Below are 19,753 nucleotides of genomic sequence, written 5' to 3'. Positions count from 1 at the left end.
GCTCCTCCTAACTATCCTAATAGGCCTTCACGATGTTACTATTTTAAAATCCAGGGCATAGAGACTCCAAAAGCCAGTCTGGTATCTGGGAATTAATTGGAAATTATAAATTCAAAGTCTCATCCTTCCTCCCTCTAGACATAGCCTGGCCACTGAGCTATGAAGAGGCAACACAGACAACTCCACACACCAGTGCTCAGGAGCTCCACTTCACAGCAGCAAAACCCACCACACATCAGTTCGGGCAGGTTGAGACCCCTTTGCTCCAGAGGAGCAATGAAAAATGAAGCGACAAGAGTCAGAATTTATTCTGAAACGATAAAGCAGTCCTGCCTTGAAAAGTCTGTTGTGTGAAGAGAGATACTGAACTAGACACCTCACAGAGACGGACACAAAGGAGCAATCTTGGTTTGTTGTCTTTTCAGCTCTCTAAATAGCCTTTTCCCTCTCCTAGAAGTTCTCTTTCTTCTTTGTAGGATGTTAAGCCCAGTGGAAGTGTTTAGATCTCATGGCAGACAACAAAGGTCTAATCTGTTATTAATATCAAGGATGGTCAAACACATATGGATAGTATAGGAAATTATAAAGGACAGTCCCTACAAGGCCAAAGTAATAGCAGAGCAAAAGATTTAAGGGCAAACGAGAGCCAAGCTGCAGATATTTCTTCCCGCGTCATACAGAGCTTGAACAGAGTACTAAACATTTACGCTAATGAAAAGCAGAGATACACAAAGAGAAAAGCGGCACAGTCTGATTAACGAGGAAAGACACTAATCATCATCAGACTATCAGCACTCTTCAAGTTTAAAACATTACCTTTCTGAGACGAATGCAAATTCATGCATCGCAAGCAAATGCACTTCAACCTTTAGAAAGCTAATAAGAATGTCTTCAGTTACACAAATATAAAGGACACAAGAAATTATAGTAGGTAACAAATTCGGGACACTCAAAATACAGCTCAGAAATATTGTTCCAATAGTAAAAGGACAGTAAATTTTAGGCCTTCCATTTTATAAGTAATGGCAGCACTTCAACAAAAGCAAACCAACAACAGAAAACACAAACCTCATTGATTTTCTTTCAAAACCATCTATAGTTACTCTAAATCATTCCCATGCCCCCAATAATAAATACAGCAATTCATCGAAACCATTAGAAGACCGTTTGCAGGACAATAACACAGAATTTAAAGAAAATCAGAAACCTAGCCAAACTACGAGTATGAAAGAAAACCCCAAACCTCTCTCATCAACGTATAAACATTTTCCTGACTATGTTGCAGCTTAGTAGCAGCCCTGAGAGATCCATCCAATACAGAAATGTAATCAAAAAGGAAAAGTGAATGTGTGGGCCTGCATTAATCCTTCTCTTTGTTACATACTAGTGCTATTAATTTACAATTAGTTCCTAGATTAGAAACTTAAGATTTTATTTCATAAATACCACTGGGAATGAGAAGAAACTGCAGATGGAATTAATTGGATTTGGAGAAGGAGAAAGGAAGATTGTGCCTAACTTGACAGCTCAGAGCAGTGCCATCATCTCAGTGTTTTCCATTATAATTACTGCTATTATGGTATGCACATCTGGTCAAGCCAAACCACAGAATCATCAGTAACAGAATACAGGGTAGTTAGAGCCCACGATCTAGCTAGATCATAGTCCTTTTAGTCAGAGTGTGTATTTCATCATAGCTGTTCTTAAGGTTGTCCAGAAAATCCTGTCCATCTGCTCACTCCACACAGCATCTCTCAATGCGGAAACAATTCCGAAAGAACCAGAAACAATACGGTAGTTCAAAACCTGGTCAACAGGCAGTGGGGTGTCCAACACACACATTAAAAAAAAAGAAAAAGTTACTCACTGCTAACACAGCACATGCTTTCTGTGAGCAGGAAATAATTGAGAGGCACATTGACATCAACAACGGGTGGACCAAAAAGATCAGAGGATGATCAGATGACCTTTATTTGCTAACACTTTGACTGAAGCATCTTCACAGATACTGAAGTTATCTGGACCACTATTCCACTTGAAATTGGGGCAGGAACTACAAGCCACAGATTTATCTCAGCTGAAATTACAAATAATTTAAATAGGCCACAAGTACAGTTTCTTAATCAGCTTAGGTCAATGCAAGAACCTAACACCAAGTTACTGTCAAAAGATGGGATGCACCACTACCTCTCGCCCACCACCCTGCTACATAAAACTAATGTCCCTCTAGTTTCAGCAATGCCAGTCACGTAGCCCCATGAGCACCAGTAGTAATCCAAACTCAACTTCCTTGCAATTACATGAGAAAAAACAGATGTTACACAGTTAAAGAGCGATTTAGTTCTTTCCCCTTTAAACAAGAGGTAAGGTGAATCAGAAGGCTGCTAGATGAGACTTTGCTAAAATGGAGTTTTCCTCCTAAACCCAAATGTAAGTAATAGGAAAATCAGTCCCAAAAAATTTTCCTTTGTCTTCTGAAAACAGTGAAATCAAGGAAGTGTTGGCAAAGACAGTACAATGGGAATTTCAAAATTTCTGACATGGTAAAAGAGAAAAAAACGGCTCGTTATGACTATTTTAAAAAAAAAGCGTAATTTAATAACTAGGAAAAGCTCATTTTAAAAAAACTTATATTTAAAAGCTTCACACAATTTAGCCATATTTTATGATCTTTTTCAAATAATTATAAGCATATTTACTAAAGAGAAGCCATATGAAAGTGTTTTATTAGTTACTTCTATTACAAAAGAAATCAGTATTATTACTCAAGATCCTCAATGTCACCCTCATTCAGATACCATGTAACAATGTAACAATTCTTCCAGATTTACATGCTTACAAGTTAAAAAAACAAAAACCATTCAATAAGTAAATTGCCCCCCCCTCTCTCACATACACTTTTAAAACAGGAAAAAAAAAATTCTATTAGGATTACAGCTTGTGTCTTATGAGCAATGTTACTTCCATTTCCAATCCATTCACTTTCTTCACCAAAACTGAAGTCTGAACAAATTGGTTTTTCATTTCAATAAAAGAGCCAAATTTTTTAAATATCATTTCTGAGCAAATTGAATGTTAATACTTTTATATTAAGAAACACTACCTCACCTTCTCAGACCTGTAATCTTCTTTGACCCAAAGCATTATTAGGCACCACCTTGCATTAATTGCTGCATCACTAAGTACTCTGGAGTGGTCTCCTTTAATCTTTCTTTCCTCAGAGATATCTAACTTTTCATGAAGTATTTAAATATTCATTGAGCCAGAGGTCAACACAGTCAGAATGAGTCTATAGTGGGATGTTTTAGACTCTTATTTGGGAGGCAGGACAAAAAAAAAGGAAAAAACCACACAGTGCTTAAGTATGAGAGAGTATGCCATCCTAGATGCTTGCTTCCTGATATCTGGAGTTCATGAGCAGTGAAATATGGGAGTTCAGCCTGCTTTGAAACAGGAACTTTGTTCCCAAAATCCTTATTCTCAGTTATGGAAACTGCTGGGAGCAGGAGAAAAGAGCACTGCACCAACTCTGTTCAGCATCTAGCTTCCACCTCTTCTACTGTTTTCAATCACTGATAAATAAAGCATGCAAATCTTTTTCCTGGGGAAAAAAAAATATCTTTATTAGAAATTGCAGCAAATCTTTTTCGTATTTAAAATTCTATGGGCATATCAGCACAGGGAAAATTGTGAACACTGAGCCAAATTGACTTCAAGTGTGAGTTTAAAATGCATTAGTTAAAACATATTAAACCCCCATGTGGACATTTTCATTCATAAGTAAAGTGGCCTAGTTTAATCTGATATAATTAATAGGTTACAAATTCACCCCTTATTAATTAAACTTCACTTTCCTGAGCATACCCACACAGTCACCCTACAAAGGGCTGTGAAAGAAACACAGGACCTACAAGCTTCTCTCCCACATTATGCACTGGGTTTTGTGTAAGCCAGGACCAGTGCAAAGGACAGAATTGTGCCTGCATTTGGAGCATGAGCCTAACAACACGGGAGTTGGAAGTAGGAGGGAATTAGGAGAGTTTCAAATTCAATATGCAAGTCTGGACAAGCCTGGAAAAGGCTCACAGGAACAGATCTGTTGTAGAATAACTGATGTAATACAGGATGAGGCACAGGAACAATTCTTAAGAACATGGAAAGCTGTATTACCTGAATGCTCAAGACTTATCTAAACAAGTATTGCTTTTATCTTAGGTGCGTTTTATACAAGATGCCAATTTATCATGCTCTTCTCTGCTATGGTTTTTTTCTTGTTTCTATTCGAATGTTTGCAGGACCAAGGAATTAAATTCAGTACCCATAACCAACCAAAGCACAAATAAAACTGGAATATAAATGCTAGTTCTAAACCACAATAATCCCATTTTCTAGTCCTAGGTTTTTAAAAGCACCGGTACCACTCATACCAACCTCATATATAGTAGATAAAAGGGCACTGAGAAAACATACAAAAAATATTTCATCTATTATTTACTTATTCCTCTACTGCAGCATCTGTAATACTGCAAGTTTAGTGTCAGAGGTAAAAAATTATTCCACAGTCTAAAGATCATTGAGTTAAACTGGAATCCTTTTCCACACGTTAAGACATTTGGTGGTAAAAACAGGATCCTTCTGTTCTTCCTTTGCTCAACTGCAAACAGCTCCTATCTGCAGTGACACTAATTCACTACTCTGATGGCCTATGTGAAAGAGTTGGTAGTTTCTATTCCTACTGGGCAGGTATCCAAGCTGTAAAGCTGCTGTTCACTTGTCACTAATTGATACCCTTGGTAGTCCATTAGGGAAACCATGGAATGAATAAGCACCTCTCACTGGTAAAAATATGCTCAGGACATGGTAAAAAGATTGTGGCACACTGCAAAAGAGCATGAGAAAGGCTTCGCTGCTACTCATGCTCCATCCATTCAGAAGATAAATAGAGGGCTTCATTCTTCAGATCTGTCACTTTGGCATCTTTCATAGCAATAAATTAGCATTTAAGAAAAAGCTATGGGAAAATGAATTCTTCTTGCTGGTGACAAAACCTAATTCTCACACATAAACATAACAAAGGACAATCACTTCATAAAATATTCTCTGAAAAATAATGTATTATTCATACGCTGAATCATGCAAAATTTCTCTGACCTTTTGTGCATAGATTTTTCTGGATGTCATCAACTGTTTTATAACTTCTTGGATTTTTCATTCTTCCAAACTCATCAAAATTAATGTGGAGAAGTGATTTGGTCTTGTATTTTAAATCATCATAAAATCATTCTGCTAGAAATCCAAGAAGGAAGCAATACTTATCCTTTTCCAGTCTCTCCCAATGTCTATTCATGAAAGATCTGCTAATCGTTAAACAATCTTCTAGTTTGATTTTTTGGCTTCTTTTGCATAGTATATTGTTAAATTACATTAACTTACTGAATAAGCATTTTGGTAGAGATACTTAATTTCCTTTGTAACTGATTCAAACAAGAAAGCATTCTAACTTACAGCATCTAACAATCTCAAAAGTTAATGCTCAATACTAAACAGCTGGAAATAGTAATACTACAATTGTGCCAAACTCTGTGACAACTCAAGCATTTAAACTGCAGCTATTAAATTTGATACCGTGATGGCACCTTTCTTTTACACTAATAATCATGTTATCTCACTACTGCTGTCACTGAATAGTTACACTGATCAGAATTTGCCCTAAAAGGAACATGCACAGTTTCCATCAGTTTTCTCCATAATTTTTGTTAAATATGTAATGACAGAATTTTGCATCTTTTTCCCAGGCAAAATGCACCAGCCAGTCTGGCCCATGTGTCTAGTCACTATGCCAAGACTCTAACATCTCACGCCTGTGAGACCTTGCACTTTTCTGACATCAGTTGAAAATGAGAGTAGCTAGAAGATGATCAAATGCAGCTCAGTGAAATAACTCCCTTGCAATCTCTTATTGATATCCCCAGCCAATAAAGCCATGAATTGTAGCAGCCACCATAAATCACATCCATGCAGCAAGCAGTGTTTAACACAAGTTTTCCAACAATACAGCTGATTACAATCACAGACAGAATCATTTCTAAAGACTCACAGAAAAAAGTGCTGAGTGTGGCAAACAAAGTTGGGAGAGTTCAAAGTCATAAGCATTCAAAGTGAGTTTAAAAAAAAAAAAACACAAAACACAACTGTCTCCATCTATTTTTACAAGAAAAAAAATGAAACAAAAGGAACTCGGTTTTCATTTCAGTAAGAGTGGCTTAGAAACTTTTACAAATGCTCTGCCCTACTGAAATAATACATCCTATTGTCCCAACTGCTGAGCACCCAGCAGTAAGTGACACCCAGCAGGAGCAGTGGCTTTTCAGCTTTTCTCATAGTAGGTCAGCAACAGGCATACACATATTTTCTAAACCTTTACCATTCAAGGCAGCTCAGCAATTGCCAAGGCCTTCCAAGAACCTCCACTGCACGCATGCAGTGTCTAACCTTACAATGCAAACATTACATTTAAAATGTAGTTAACCGTTCACTAGTCTGCACTTCTTTGCTTTGTACCCTCCCCAGGCTGTGGTAACTTTAATCTAGGATGCTAGGAGAAAAAAAAAAGAAAATAGTATTCCACATTCAAAGTCAACTCAAAATCACTTTCAGAATGAGAACACTAAAAATCAAGTGTAGAAGCTCCCAAGACATTGCAGATAGACCTGTGCTTGTTACTGTGGTTGACATGGAAATAACTTTCTCTACCACCTTTCAAACAGCTGATGTAACCTTGGAGTACTACACAAAACTGCAAAACCCAAGACTTTTAATGTCTTGGTTTATTTGAGTCACTGCTGGAAAATTCTGACTACCTAGTGGAAATTCTCCTTTGGGTGTGAACTTTTCTCCATTTATTATAAAGATAAATAAGTAGGTCCTACATTTTATGAGTCTTGCACACAGAATGTAATTCTGCAAGACTTTATCTTACTATATCTATTTTCTACCATTCCACAGCTATGTTCTGGTAGAGACACTGGCACAATGTTTCAATTACTTTTCCAAGATTAACAGCTCAGAGAGCCACAGAAATGATGCAAATCTACATGTACTTGCACAGTGACATCTAAAGTTACACCTCAGCCCCTGTTTGAGCATGACAAGATGAAGAAACAGATCAGGCATACCCTGTGTAGGACTGTGAATATAATACTACTACAGTATGTGGGAGGCAAAATATTTCACTGCAAGGAAAATCTGACAGTGGAAATTTCCATTCCTTGCATACTTTAAAGATGAACTTGGATCTTATACATTAAAAATATTCAAAACTGGAAAACAAATTCTGTCAGCATACCTGCACCAACAGAAACCAGTTAAACCAACACATTGCCTTAGGAATTAGTGAAATGCTTCATAACTCTCAAGTGTACACATCTCACAGTCACAATGCACACACAAAGATTACAACAACCCTATGCAACGCTACAGGCTTGGGGAAAAGTGGCTGGAGAGCTGCCCCGTGGAGAAGAACCTGGGGGTGTTGATTGACAGCCGCCTGAACATGAGCCGGCAGTGTGCCCAGGTGGCCAAGGTGGCCAACAGCATCCTGGCTTGTATCAGGAATAGTGTGGCCAGCAGGAGTACAGTAGTGATCGTCCCACTGTACTTGGCACTGGTGAGGCCACACCTCGAATGCTGGGTTCAGCTTTGGGCGCCTCACTACAAGGACACTGAGTTGCTGGAGCATCTCTAGAGAAGGGCAACGAAGCTGGTGAAGGGTCTAGAGCACAAGTCTTCTGAGGAGCAGCTGAGGGAACTGGGGTTGTTTAGTCTGGGGAAGAGGAGGTTGAAGGGAGACCTCATTGCTCTCTACAACTACATGAAAGGAGGTGGTAGTGAGGTGGGTGTTGGTCTCTTCTCCCAGGTCACTAGCAATAGGGACAAGAGGAGATGGCCTCGAGCTGCATAAGGGGAGGTTTAGCTTGGATATTAAGAAAAATGTCTTTACTGAAAGAGTGGTCAGGCATTGGAACAGGCTGCCTAGAGAGGTGGTGAAGTCACCATTCCTGGAGGTGTTCAAAAAACTTGTAGACATGGCACTTCAGGGCATGATTTAGGAGTCATGGTGGTGTTGCATTGATGGTTGGACTTGATGATCTTAGAGGTCTTTTCCAACCTTAATGATTCTATGATTACTAGCTAGGTAAAATAAGTGTGATCAACAAAAATGTGTATGTTCAACACAGCTTACTGCAGATCAAAACAACTATTCTCACACGTTACAGCCTGACTCCATTTCTGCCTGAATTTTCACCTGCTTTTTTCCCTATGCTATTCTTTTAAAGCCATCTCTAGCTTCAGCTGTCTTGACCTCAGATACGCACACCTTACTTCTGCAGATTTTAATGCCTACAGAAAACGTGTGGATCACCCCATTTTCAGCAGCTCCATTAGCTTCCACTTGCTTCATGAAGCAGTTGACTTTTCTGGTCCATCTCAGGCTTTACTCCAGCCTTTCTTGCCATCCTTCATGCAGAAGTAGCCTTTCCCCAGTATCTCTGCACCAGTCTCCCCAAACCTTAAACAGTTAGTCTATTGCTCAGCAGGAATTACTGTCTGAAACAAATATTCATATGACACTGCTTACGATCTCTTGCCCACATCTAGTGAGAGCCATTCAAACTCAGCAGAACTTACTGTGAAGTTCTTCCTTTCTTGATACAGTCTGGAAATTAAATACTACTTTACATAGTACCTGTGCTGGTTTTGGCTGAGAAGGGGTTAATTCTCCTCACTGTGGGGGTCAGCTACCTTTCCAGCTTCCCGCGCTCTGCCGCGTGGCGTGGCAGGGGGGGCTGGGAGGGGCAGGGCCATGGTGGGGGCGGCTGACCCCGACTGGCCAATGGCAGGTTCATTCCATACCATGTGACACCATGACCAGTATATTGAGGGGGGGCAGTGGCAGCGCGCAGGCGGCGCGGCGTCGGGTCGGCGGGCGGCGAGCGGCTGCGGCGCGTGCGGTTTGTTCCGGCGGTTCGTTCCCCCTCTCCCCTCCCTTCCCCCCTCCCCCGGGGCTTTGCGCCTCTCGTTGTTCTCCTTTACATTGCATTTCTACTGTTGTTTTCTTTTAATTTTCATTATTAAACTGTTCTTATCCCAACCCACGAGCGTTACCCTTGTGATTCTCTCCCCCATCTACCGGTGGGGGAGTGAGCGAGCGACTGTGTGGGGCTGAGCTGCCGCTAAACCACGACAGTCTTTTTGGCGCCCAACGTGGGGCTCGAGGGTTGGAGATAACAACAGCTGCTGGTCCCAGCACCATGTTGTCCTTTTTGCAGTGGGTGTTAAAAATCGGTGTTGGTTGTTTGAGTCTGCTGTGTTCTGCTGTGATTAGTAATGTTTTGCCTACGAGATTTGTTATACAAACACTCGTTTTCAGCTTTATCTGGTATTTGGGGTTTTTGCTGAAACCGTTACTGTACTTCGGATACCACCTTGTTGAGGCAATTAGCAATTATACCTCCTCCTCGGAGAGATTTTATATGGAGGAAATACAGAATAATACCTTTGCAACTTTGTTCTATGATATCTGTGCCTTTGTTACAACAACGTTTTTGTATCTTGAACATCCTTGGGTGGTTAAGGTGCAGTCATTGTTAGTTTTTGGGCATGTTGTTTTGGTTTTGACTAAGCAACTTAAGAATATCACCCAGAAATCTGCCCCGAGGCTTGATAGTTACGAGTGGCAGGGCATGTGGGATAGCATGGGCAAATACCTAGGGCAGTGGGCACCCCCAGTGTTTTGGAGTTTCACCCCCGAGCAAGTGCAGAATCCTAAAAAACTAGTAGAATATTTGGAGAAAGTATGTTGTTACGCTGGGAACTCCAGAGAGACACAGATAACTGCAACGTGCTGGGGTCTGGCCCATGCATACCGAGCCCTGCTCAACAGTATTCAGTGCCCCCAGGGGGAAGAGAATGTCTCTGGATTGAAATGCAAAGTGACTGGCACTGTAGACAATCCAGCTCTGACAACAGGCACTGCAGCCACTCAAACCCCCACAACAAGTACCGGAGCTAGCTCAGAAAATAAACCCGTACCAGTATCAGTTGCCCCCATACATAAGACGAAATATTGGAAGCGGACATCAACTCGTTTAGAACGGGATGATGAAGAACCAGGGCCATCGCGGGGAGAGGAGGGAGAAGTAATAAATGAAATAGAGACCACCCGATCCCTGTCCTTAAGCGAGTTGCGAGATATGCGAAAAGATTATAGCCGTCGTTCAGGTGAGCACATTGCCACCTGGCTGCTCCGATGCTGGGATAATGGGGCCAGCAGCCTGGAACTAGAGGGAAAAGAAGCCAAACAATTGGGATCCCTTTCTGGGGAAGGGGGCGTTGACAAAGCAATTGGAAAAAAACCACAAGCCCTCAGCCTCTGGAGGCGACTCCTGTCTGGAGTGAAGGAAAGGTATCCCTTTAAAGAAGATGTTACATATCGCCCAGGAAAATGGACAACTATGGAGAAAGGCATCCAGTATCTCAGGGAATTAGCTGTGTTTGAGGTGATTTATGGTGACCTGGATGATCAACGGTCATCCAAAGATCCAGATGAAGCCGAGTGCACACGACCCATGTGGCGGAAGTTTGTACGGAGCGCACCATCTTCGCATGCAAACTCATTGGCAGTGATGTCCTGGAAAGATGACGAGACACCAACGGTGGCAGAGGTGATAGATAGACTCCGGGATTATGACACAAATATCTCTTCCTCACTTGTCTCTGCTGTGGAGAAACTATCCCAAGAGGTCCAGCAACTCAAAGAAGATCTGTCCTCCTCCCCACCTCGACAGAGCAGTGTCTCAGCTGTTAGGAATAAGCGTCCTTTGGCTCAAAGAAGGGGATACACACCACGGGCCACCCTATGGTTCTACCTGCGTGACCACGGAGAGGACATGATGAGGTGGGATGGCAAGCCTACTTCGACCCTACAGGCACGAGTACATGAACTGCAAGGAAGAACAGTCACTCAGGGAGGCTCTTCCAGGAAAGCTGCTGCTCCAGTTTCCAGCGAGCAAGTCCCCAGACAGAGGAGTAGAAGCGCAGATTTTATTTCTAAGTGTAATAGAGGGACTCCTGATTCACATTTACAGGAAGTGAGTTGTGACTGCCATGATCAGGACTAGAGGGGCCCTGCCTCCAGCCGGGTGGAGGAAAGGGATAACCGGGCTTACTGGACTGTGTGGATCCGATGGCCTGGCACGTCCGACCCACAGGAGTATAAAGCTTTAGTGGACACCGGCGCACAGTGCACCTTAATGCCATCAAACTATATAGGGGCAGAACCCATCAGCATTGCTGGAGTGACAGGGGGATCTCAAGAGCTAACTGTATTGGAGGCCGAAGTGAGCCTAACTGGCAATGAGTGGCAGAAGCACCCCATTGTGACTGGCCCAGAGGCTCCGTGCATCCTTGGTATAGACTACCTCAGGAGAGGGTATTTCAAGGACCCAAAAGGTTACAAGTGGGCTTTTGGTGTAGCTGCCTTGGAGACGGAGGAAACTGAACAGCTGTCTACCTTGCCCGGTCTCTCAAAGGACCCTTCTGTGGTGGGGTTGCTGAAGGTCAAAGAACAACAGGTGCCAATCGCCACCACAACAGTGCACCGGCGGCAATATCGCACCAACAGAGACTCTCTGATCCCCATCCATAAACTCATTCACCAACTGAGGAGCCAAGGAGTCATCAGTAAGACCCACTCACCCTTTAACAGTCCCATATGGCCAGTCCGGAAGTCTAATGGAGAGTGGAGACTAACAGTAGACTATCGTGGCCTGAATGAAGTCACTCCACCGTTGAGTGCTGCTGTGCCAGACATGCTAGAACTTCAATACGAACTGGAGTCAAAGGCGGCCAAGTGGTATGCCACAATTGATATTGCTAATGCATTCTTCTCAATCCCTCTGGCAGCAGAGTGCAGGCCACAGTTTGCTTTCACATGGAGGGGCGTCCAGTACACCTGGAATCGACTGCCCCAGGGGTGGAAACACAGTCCTACCATTTGCCATGGACTGATTCAGACTGTACTGGAACAGGGAGAAGCTCCAGAACACCTTCAATACATTGATGACACCATTGTGTGGGGCAGCACAGCAGAAGAAGTTTTTGAGAAAGGAGAGAAAATAGTCCAAATCCTTCTGAAAGCTGGTTTTGCCATAAAACAAAGTAAGGTGAAGGGACCTGCACGAGAAATCCAGTTCTTAGGAATTAAATGGCAAGACGGTCGTCGTCAGATTCCAATGGATGTGATCAACAAAATAGCAGCCATGTCTCCACCAACTAGCAAAAAGGAAACACAAGCTTTCTTGGGCGTTGTGGGTTTTTGGAGAATGCATATTCCAAATTACAGTCTGATCGTGAGCCCTCTCTATCAAGTGACCCGGAAAAAGAATGATTTCAAATGGGGCCCTGAGCAACGACAAGCCTTTGAACAGATTAAACGAGAAATAGTCCATGCAGTAGCTCTTGGGCCAGTCCGGGCAGGACAAGATGTAAAAAATGTGCTCTACACTGCAGCCGGGGAGAATGGCCCTACCTGGAGTCTCTGGCAGAAAGCACCTGGGGAGACCCGGGGTCGACCCCTAGGGTTTTGGAGTCGGGGATACAGAGGGTCTGAAGCCCGCTATACTCCAACTGAAAAAGAGATATTGGCAGCATATGAAGGGGTTCGAGCTGCTTCAGAAGTGGTTGGTACTGAAGCACAGTTGCTCCTGGCACCCCGACTGCCAGTGCTGGGCTGGATGTTCAAAGGAAACATCCCCTCTACACACCATGCAACTGATGCTACGTGGAGTAAATGGGTTGCACTGATCACCCAGCGGGCTCGAGTAGGAAACCCCAGTCGCCCAGGAATCTTGGAAGTGATTATGGACTGGCCAGAAGGCAAAGATTTTGGATTATCACCAGAGGAGGAGGTGACACGTGCTGAAGAAGCCCCACTGTATAACAAACTGCCAGAAGATGAGAAGCAATATGCCCTGTTCACTGATGGGTCCTGTCGCCTTGTGGGAAAGCACCGGAGATGGAAGGCTGCTGTATGGAGTCCTACACGACAAGTAGCAGAAACTGCTGAAGGAGAAGGTGAATCGAGCCAGTTTGCAGAGGTAAAGGCCATCCAGCTGGCCTTAGACATCGCTGAACGGGAAAAGTGGTCAGTGCTCTATCTCTATACTGACTCCTGGATGGTGGCAAATGCCCTGTGGGGCTGGCTGCAGCAATGGAAGCAAAGCAACTGGCAGCGCAGAGGCAAACCCATCTGGGCTGCCACATTGTGGCAAGATATTGCTGCCCGGGTAGAGAAACTGGTTGTAAAGGTACGGCATGTGGATGCTCACGTCCCCAAGAGTCGGGCCACTGAAGAACATCGAAACAACCAGCAGGTAGATCAGGCTGCCAAGATTGAAGTGGCTGAGGTGGATCTGGACTGGCAGCATAAGGGTGAACTATTTCTAGCTCGGTGGGCCCATGACACCTCAGGCCATCAAGGGAGAGATGCAACATACAGGTGGGCTCGTGATCGAGGGGTGGACTTGACCATGGATATTATTGCACAGGTTATCCACGAATGTGACACATGCGCTGCAATCAAGCAAGCGAAGCGGGTAAAGCCTCTGTGGTATGGGGGACGATGGCTGAAATATAAATATGGGGAGGCCTGGCAAATTGACTATATCACACTCCCACAGACCCGCCAAGGCAAGCGCCATGTGCTTACAATGGTAGAAACAACGACTGGCTGGCTGGAAACATATCCTGTCCCCCACGCCACTGCCCGGAACACTATCCTGGGTCTTGAGAAACAAGTCCTGTGGCGACATGGCACCCCAGAGAGGATTGAGTCAGACAATGGGACTCATTTCCGAAATAGCCTCATAGACACCTGGGCCAAAGAGCACGGCATTGAGTGGGTGTATCACATCCCCTATCACGCACCAGCCTCTGGGAAAATTGAAAGGTACAATGGACTGTTAAAAACCACACTGAGAGCAATGGGGGGTGGGACATTCAAGCACTGGGATACACATTTAGCAAAAGCCACGTGGTTAGTCAACACGAGGGGATCTGCCAACCGAGCTGGCCCTGCCCAGTCAGAAATCCTACATACTGTGGAAGGGGATAGAGTCCCTGTAGTGCACACAAAAAGTATGCTGGGCAAAACAGTCTGGGTTCTTCCTGCCTCTGGCAAAGGCAAACCCATTCGTGGGATTGTTTTTGCTCGAGGACCTGGGTGCACTTGGTGGGTGATGCGGGAGGATGGAGAAATCCGATGTGTGCCTCAAGGGGATTTGATTTTGGGTGAAAACAGTCAATGAACTGAATGGCACAATGTGAACTGCTATATAATATTGTGTGTCACCTCTGTGTTGTATCAATGATATCAGAGTACGAGCCTCCCAACCCATGGAAGATCAACTATGAAACAAGCCGTGCAGCAGTGATGGAACGATGACTGACTCGGTATGCAGCAACCCAACGCCACACACCATCTCTCCCACCCGGAAAGACTGATACAACAGATGGAGCCCAGAGTCATGGACTGCGTGAACTCAATGGACATTTTAATGGACATTTTACAGGGAAGATCCATGAACTAAGGGAATGATGTCTGTGTATTATGTTAAAGGATGGGAAGGGGAGGGGTGGTGGTTGGTACGGTTGTATTGCATCATATGGGACCTGGGCATGGTGTAAGTGGTATGGAATAAGGGGTGGAGAATGTGCTGGTTTTGGCTGAGAAGGGGTTAATTCTCCTCACTGTGGGGGTCAGCTACCTTTCCAGCTTCCCGCGCTCTGCCGCGTGGCGTGGCAGGGGGGGCTGGGAGGGGCAGGGCCATGGTGGGGGCGGCTGACCCCGACTGGCCAATGGCAGGTTCATTCCATACCATGTGACACCATGACCAGTATATTGAGGGGGGGCAGTGGCAGCGCGCAGGCGGCGCGGCGTCGGGTCGGCGGGCGGCGAGCGGCTGCGGCGCGTGCGGTTTGTTCCGGCGGTTCGTTCCCCCTCTCCCCTCCCTTCCCCCCTCCCCCGGGGCTTTGCGCCTCTCGTTGTTCTCCTTTACATTGCATTTCTACTGTTGTTTTCTTTTAATTTTCATTATTAAACTGTTCTTATCCCAACCCACGAGCGTTACCCTTGTGATTCTCTCCCCCATCTACCGGTGGGGGAGTGAGCGAGCGACTGTGTGGGGCTGAGCTGCCGCTAAACCACGACAGTACCCAAGAACATCTCAGAGTTCAATAATAAACTTATTGCACTTTATGTGATTGAGGAAAATTCAGTCTGCAAAAGCTTCACAACTGAGGAGACAGAGGGGACTGGATGAGAACAGCAGCAAGCTGAATGGAAAATACTGTTTCTAAAAAAATTCTAAACAATTAAAAGAGCTTAAAATCCATATACCTTCATTGCAAGGTGCATAATGCAGGAGCCATTCTATTAGATGAAGAAAATGCTAATGGAATACTTTAAAAAAGCTGTCAAACACTAAAATGTATCCGATTTCAAAATGTACTAAGTTTGCTAAATCGTCATCACCATCTTCTCTTTATAGAACACCCACAGTGTGCCAGTACTTTGCAGGTAGAACTCAAATCCTTGATACAGCTGCTATAATCTATATAGACAACACAGGAAGAAGCAGTAATGAAGGTCAATTCAGTTTGAAGACAGAATAAAGCAGGAATGTTACATTCATATAATGTTAGGAGGCGTTGGGGTTTGCTTACTTTCTGTATTTTACTTCTTAAAGTAAGCCTTAGTGAAGATGCAACAGAAAAGCCAGGCTTTAAAGGTCCCTTTGAATGCTTGTTCACAAAGGAGGGATTTGAATGAGAATGGAATCAAGACATGGAAGACAAGGGTAGAAGTGAAGGAAAAGAAAAAGGAATTACTAGTTATGTATCATCCAGTAGGTATAGTCAAAATCAGAAACAAAATAGGGCAGCTCCTGGTCACATTTAGAAAGGTTGGAGAGAGACAAGACACGGGGATCTGGACATTCAATGAACAAAAAGGTGACAAACCATCAAAGCCAAGGCAACAGTTTCAAAACAGAAATGGAGACAAGGAGGACACTACTGGAGATGTAATGAGTGAAATGCAGTAGCAAATGGTATTGAGCTGAGGGAGAAAGAAGTGGGGTGAAAGTTACATACCACAGTTTTGCGTATGCAGGACAGGAAGACGAAGCCAGTGGCCCTCAAGGAAGTGCAGAAGTACAAGAGCCTGGGGGAAAGAGGTGGACAGTTTTTGCCATGTTTACATTTTAGTGGCAGAACGCCATGTGGAAAAGTCTGAGATCATCTATTAAATTCTTACGCACACCTAGCATATAAAGTACCACAATGAGATCAGGTTGCCCAGGGATGAGTTACCAAATTAAACAAGGAGAGGCCTGATGGAAGTTCTCTTCCCCACACCATAAAACAGCATATAAAGCATTAGAAGATACCACAAATGCTGGCAAAACCCATGCCCAAACTTGGGGTGTGTGTGTGGGTGGGTGTGTGTGGGGGTGTGTGTGGGGGTGTAGAAAATGAAAAAAAGTGGGGGGACACTTCCACGTGAGTGATTAATGACTTGGATGTCATCAGAAATCACAGAATCACAGAATCCCAGGTTGGAAGGGACCTCAGAGATCATCTAGTCCAACCTTTCTAGGAAGAGCACAGTCTAGACAAGATGGCCCAGCACCTTGTCCAGACAACTCTTAAAGGTGTCCAACATGGCCGAGTCAACCACTTCCCTGGGGAGATTATTCCAATGGTTGACTGTCCTCACTGTGAAAAATTTTCCTCTTGTGTCCAACTGTAATCTCCCCAAGAGCAACTTGTGTCCATTCCCCCTTGTCCTCTCCATGTGACTCCGTGCCCAGGTACTGCAAGTATCAAAAGGTCTCTTACAATATGGCCAGGTGAAAACTGTTGTTATCAAGTCTAAAGTACAATTTCCAGGGAGTAAAGGAGACCAAAGAAGAGATTGTCAAAGAATTAGCAATAATGTCAAGAATAAGAGAATAGACAGCATTTTCAAGCAGCACAGAAGCATAAAGGAGAAGGAAAGGGCAATTGTAGCTGCCAAGGAAGCTGGAAAGAAAAGGGTAATGTCACCAACTCTCCATTTTATCATACCCACAAAATTCTGATGATAAATGAAACTCTCTAACTTATCTGTGCCTATACAGAAAAGGGCAGAAAGCACTTGTAGCAATATAGACTAATTCAATGCTGTCTTAAATAAAGAGAAATTATATCTGTGAGTTTAGGAGGATAAAAACTTGCACAGAACTTGCTTATTTTTCCTAACTCTCTCCTAATAAGCACTACTATGCCATTTTACTGTGAACAGTATTATGTATAGTTACTGCATAATGGTATTTAACTGTTTCTGATTACATTCTGAAATTAGGTCAATGAAGGAAAAACAATACAGAAATCCCATCATCACTGTTGTGCCATCTTATTTCAACATCATTTCACTTTGTTAACATTTACCCCGAAACATTGGTCCTGAAGATGAAGACATCCTGCTTCTCGCAGTTCTAGTTCTCAATATCTGCTGATTTCTCTAATCGCATCCCCTCTTACATCCTGCAGTTTTCTTTCCCAATTTTACTCTCTTCTCCTCTTCTTTTTCCTTGGATCCTTGCTCACTCAGAGCCTGACACCTTTCCTTTATTTCTCATTCCTCCTCCGCAGCTTCTTTGCTTTCATTCTGCCTGCTGCCCTCTTTTCCAGCTATCTGTACACTGTAAGAAATATTTAAATAGAAGATCTCACTTTGAAAACTTGTCTCTCCTGGCAGTCTCCACGGGCTGGGGCGGCCGCTGGCGCTGGCAGGCGCGTGTTGCTAAGCAGCACTTTAGCACCCTGTTTGAGGGACCAGGACTTGTCTCTGCTCCGCACTGCTGATGCAATGCCCTGGTTTGCAGAGAATAAGGGGTCTGCATACCTCAACAGCAGGAAGATCAAAAACCTGTTCATTTCTGGAGGCACGTAGGAGGACAGAAACAAGAGTATATTGTCTTTTTTTAAAATAAAAATATAAATAAGATTTCCTAACATGCTTCCTCTAAGGTATTCCCACCTCTAGAAGACAAGCAATATTTTCCAGCTAAAGAACTTTCAGAGAATTTTTTTGGCCAAGGTCACAGAGAAATATCTTTAAAACCAAAACCAACATCCATTCGTAACCAGCTCACCAAATCAGGCAGCCTCTCTGCTGCTTTCTACTGCATCTGACCTTCCCCTAGGTCCATTTAAGCCCACAGCATGGGGAGGCCCTGTGTATTTTGACACTGGGCATAGAGTTGATACAGTCCCTGCTGGGTAAACCTTGTAGTGGAAAGCAACATAATCACAGCCAGCCCAAGTCTGGTCAAAATTGCTGCACATGCACAGGTAAACAGCAGGGCATGGTCCTCCTGCAGGATCTGCACTGTGGTAGCATTAGGTGGGACTACTATCACTATCTCATCCAGACATAATTTCTAGGTCCTCTCTGAGCTCTTCTCAAATATCAAGTGTAATTGCCTACCTGGATATTAAGACGTATATAGTATAAGAGCCATACTCCAGATCCTGTACCTGTTTTGAACCTGACTCTAGATGGCTTGTCTCACTAAAACCTGCAAATACCAGGTACGAACCCCAGGACAGCAGGCCTTCATTTTGGAAAAGAGGTAGGATGATGAGCGTAGAGATGGCAGTATCTTCTCACTGAACAGCATGTTTTACTCCTTCACTTCGTCTTCCTGGCTCAGACCATATCCACTGCCTCAGGCATCATTTTTTCCTTTGGATCCAGGCGGGTGAGATGGGGATGTTCAAGTCCTGAGGTAGACAAGCAGTAACTACCAGACTGGGGAGTGATCATGGTAGTATGCCCTTTATTTACCTTTTTTAGTATGTAATAATATCCTACTATATAAATTCAAAACACATTTGTATGAACAAATAGAATATAGGTTTGTTCTTACATAGTGCTTCTCATGAGTGTAGCAAACATCAGTCTCCTCATTTAACAGATTAAAAAAAAGAAACACTTAGGTGTAAAGAAATTAAGTATTGTCCTGTGAACCCACAGAACCAAGAACTGCACACAAACCTTGGGTCCCCTCAGACCCTGGCAGTCATCTAGCCACTGGACAGGACCACCACCTTGGGAAGCTACAGTTCTTCCTAATGCACTCTGACACTACCAGGATCACAGCCTGCTACCCTAGTGGCATCATCAGTTAGTGATGATTGTAACTTCTCCTGACATCAGCAGTATTACTGCATCCAATTAATATACAGAAGCATACACATAATCAGCTCACTACAGACAGTAAACATCTTGGTCTGCTCTGGAGATGCCCATTTCAGCCACCTTAAATATATTCCACCTTTTAGATAGTTTCTCAGAAATTTTCTTCCAAGTCACATTTTCCATTAGCTCATTTCTGCCTATGCAGCAATTGAGAAGAGAGCCTTTGGAAGTGATAAGAAGATAGGCTAAATACAAGTCAGCACTATGATACTGTTGTTAAAATGTAAATATCACTCTGGAAAACACAAACTAGGAGGGATCTGTAGAAAGAGCAGGAATTAGAAGAGTTTCTGAAAGTATAATTTAGGAAGAAGGACCACAGGAATTAAGTTCTTTCAGGCTAAAAAGACAAAGTCTGAGGTGAGCCATGGTAACACCATTCTAATA

At 43.5% G+C, this 19,753-nt stretch overlaps 1 protein-coding gene across 2 annotated transcripts in view; it reads right to left on the bottom strand.

The window, feature by feature from the left end:
* Nucleotides 1-19,753, bottom strand: part of LOC142052494 (LIM zinc-binding domain-containing Nebulette) — a 108,749-nt gene that overhangs the window by 63,868 nt on the left and 25,128 nt on the right. Inside the window, exon 3 of one of the 2 annotated variants that reach the window (XM_075082685.1) lies at nt 16,213-16,282. The exons of the other annotated variant lie outside the window; for it this stretch is intronic. Coding sequence (XP_074938786.1) covers nt 16,213-16,282 — 70 coding nt within the window. The remainder of the gene's footprint in view (nt 1-16,212; nt 16,283-19,753) is intronic. 2 annotated transcript variants of the gene reach the window in all.

Source organism: Phalacrocorax aristotelis, chromosome 2 (assembly GCF_949628215.1).
Source record: "Phalacrocorax aristotelis chromosome 2, bGulAri2.1, whole genome shotgun sequence".
Classification (NCBI taxonomy): domain Eukaryota; kingdom Metazoa; phylum Chordata; class Aves; order Suliformes; family Phalacrocoracidae; genus Phalacrocorax; species Phalacrocorax aristotelis.
Note: the sequence above shows the minus strand (reverse complement) of the source record. Positions and strands in the feature narration are given on the sequence as shown.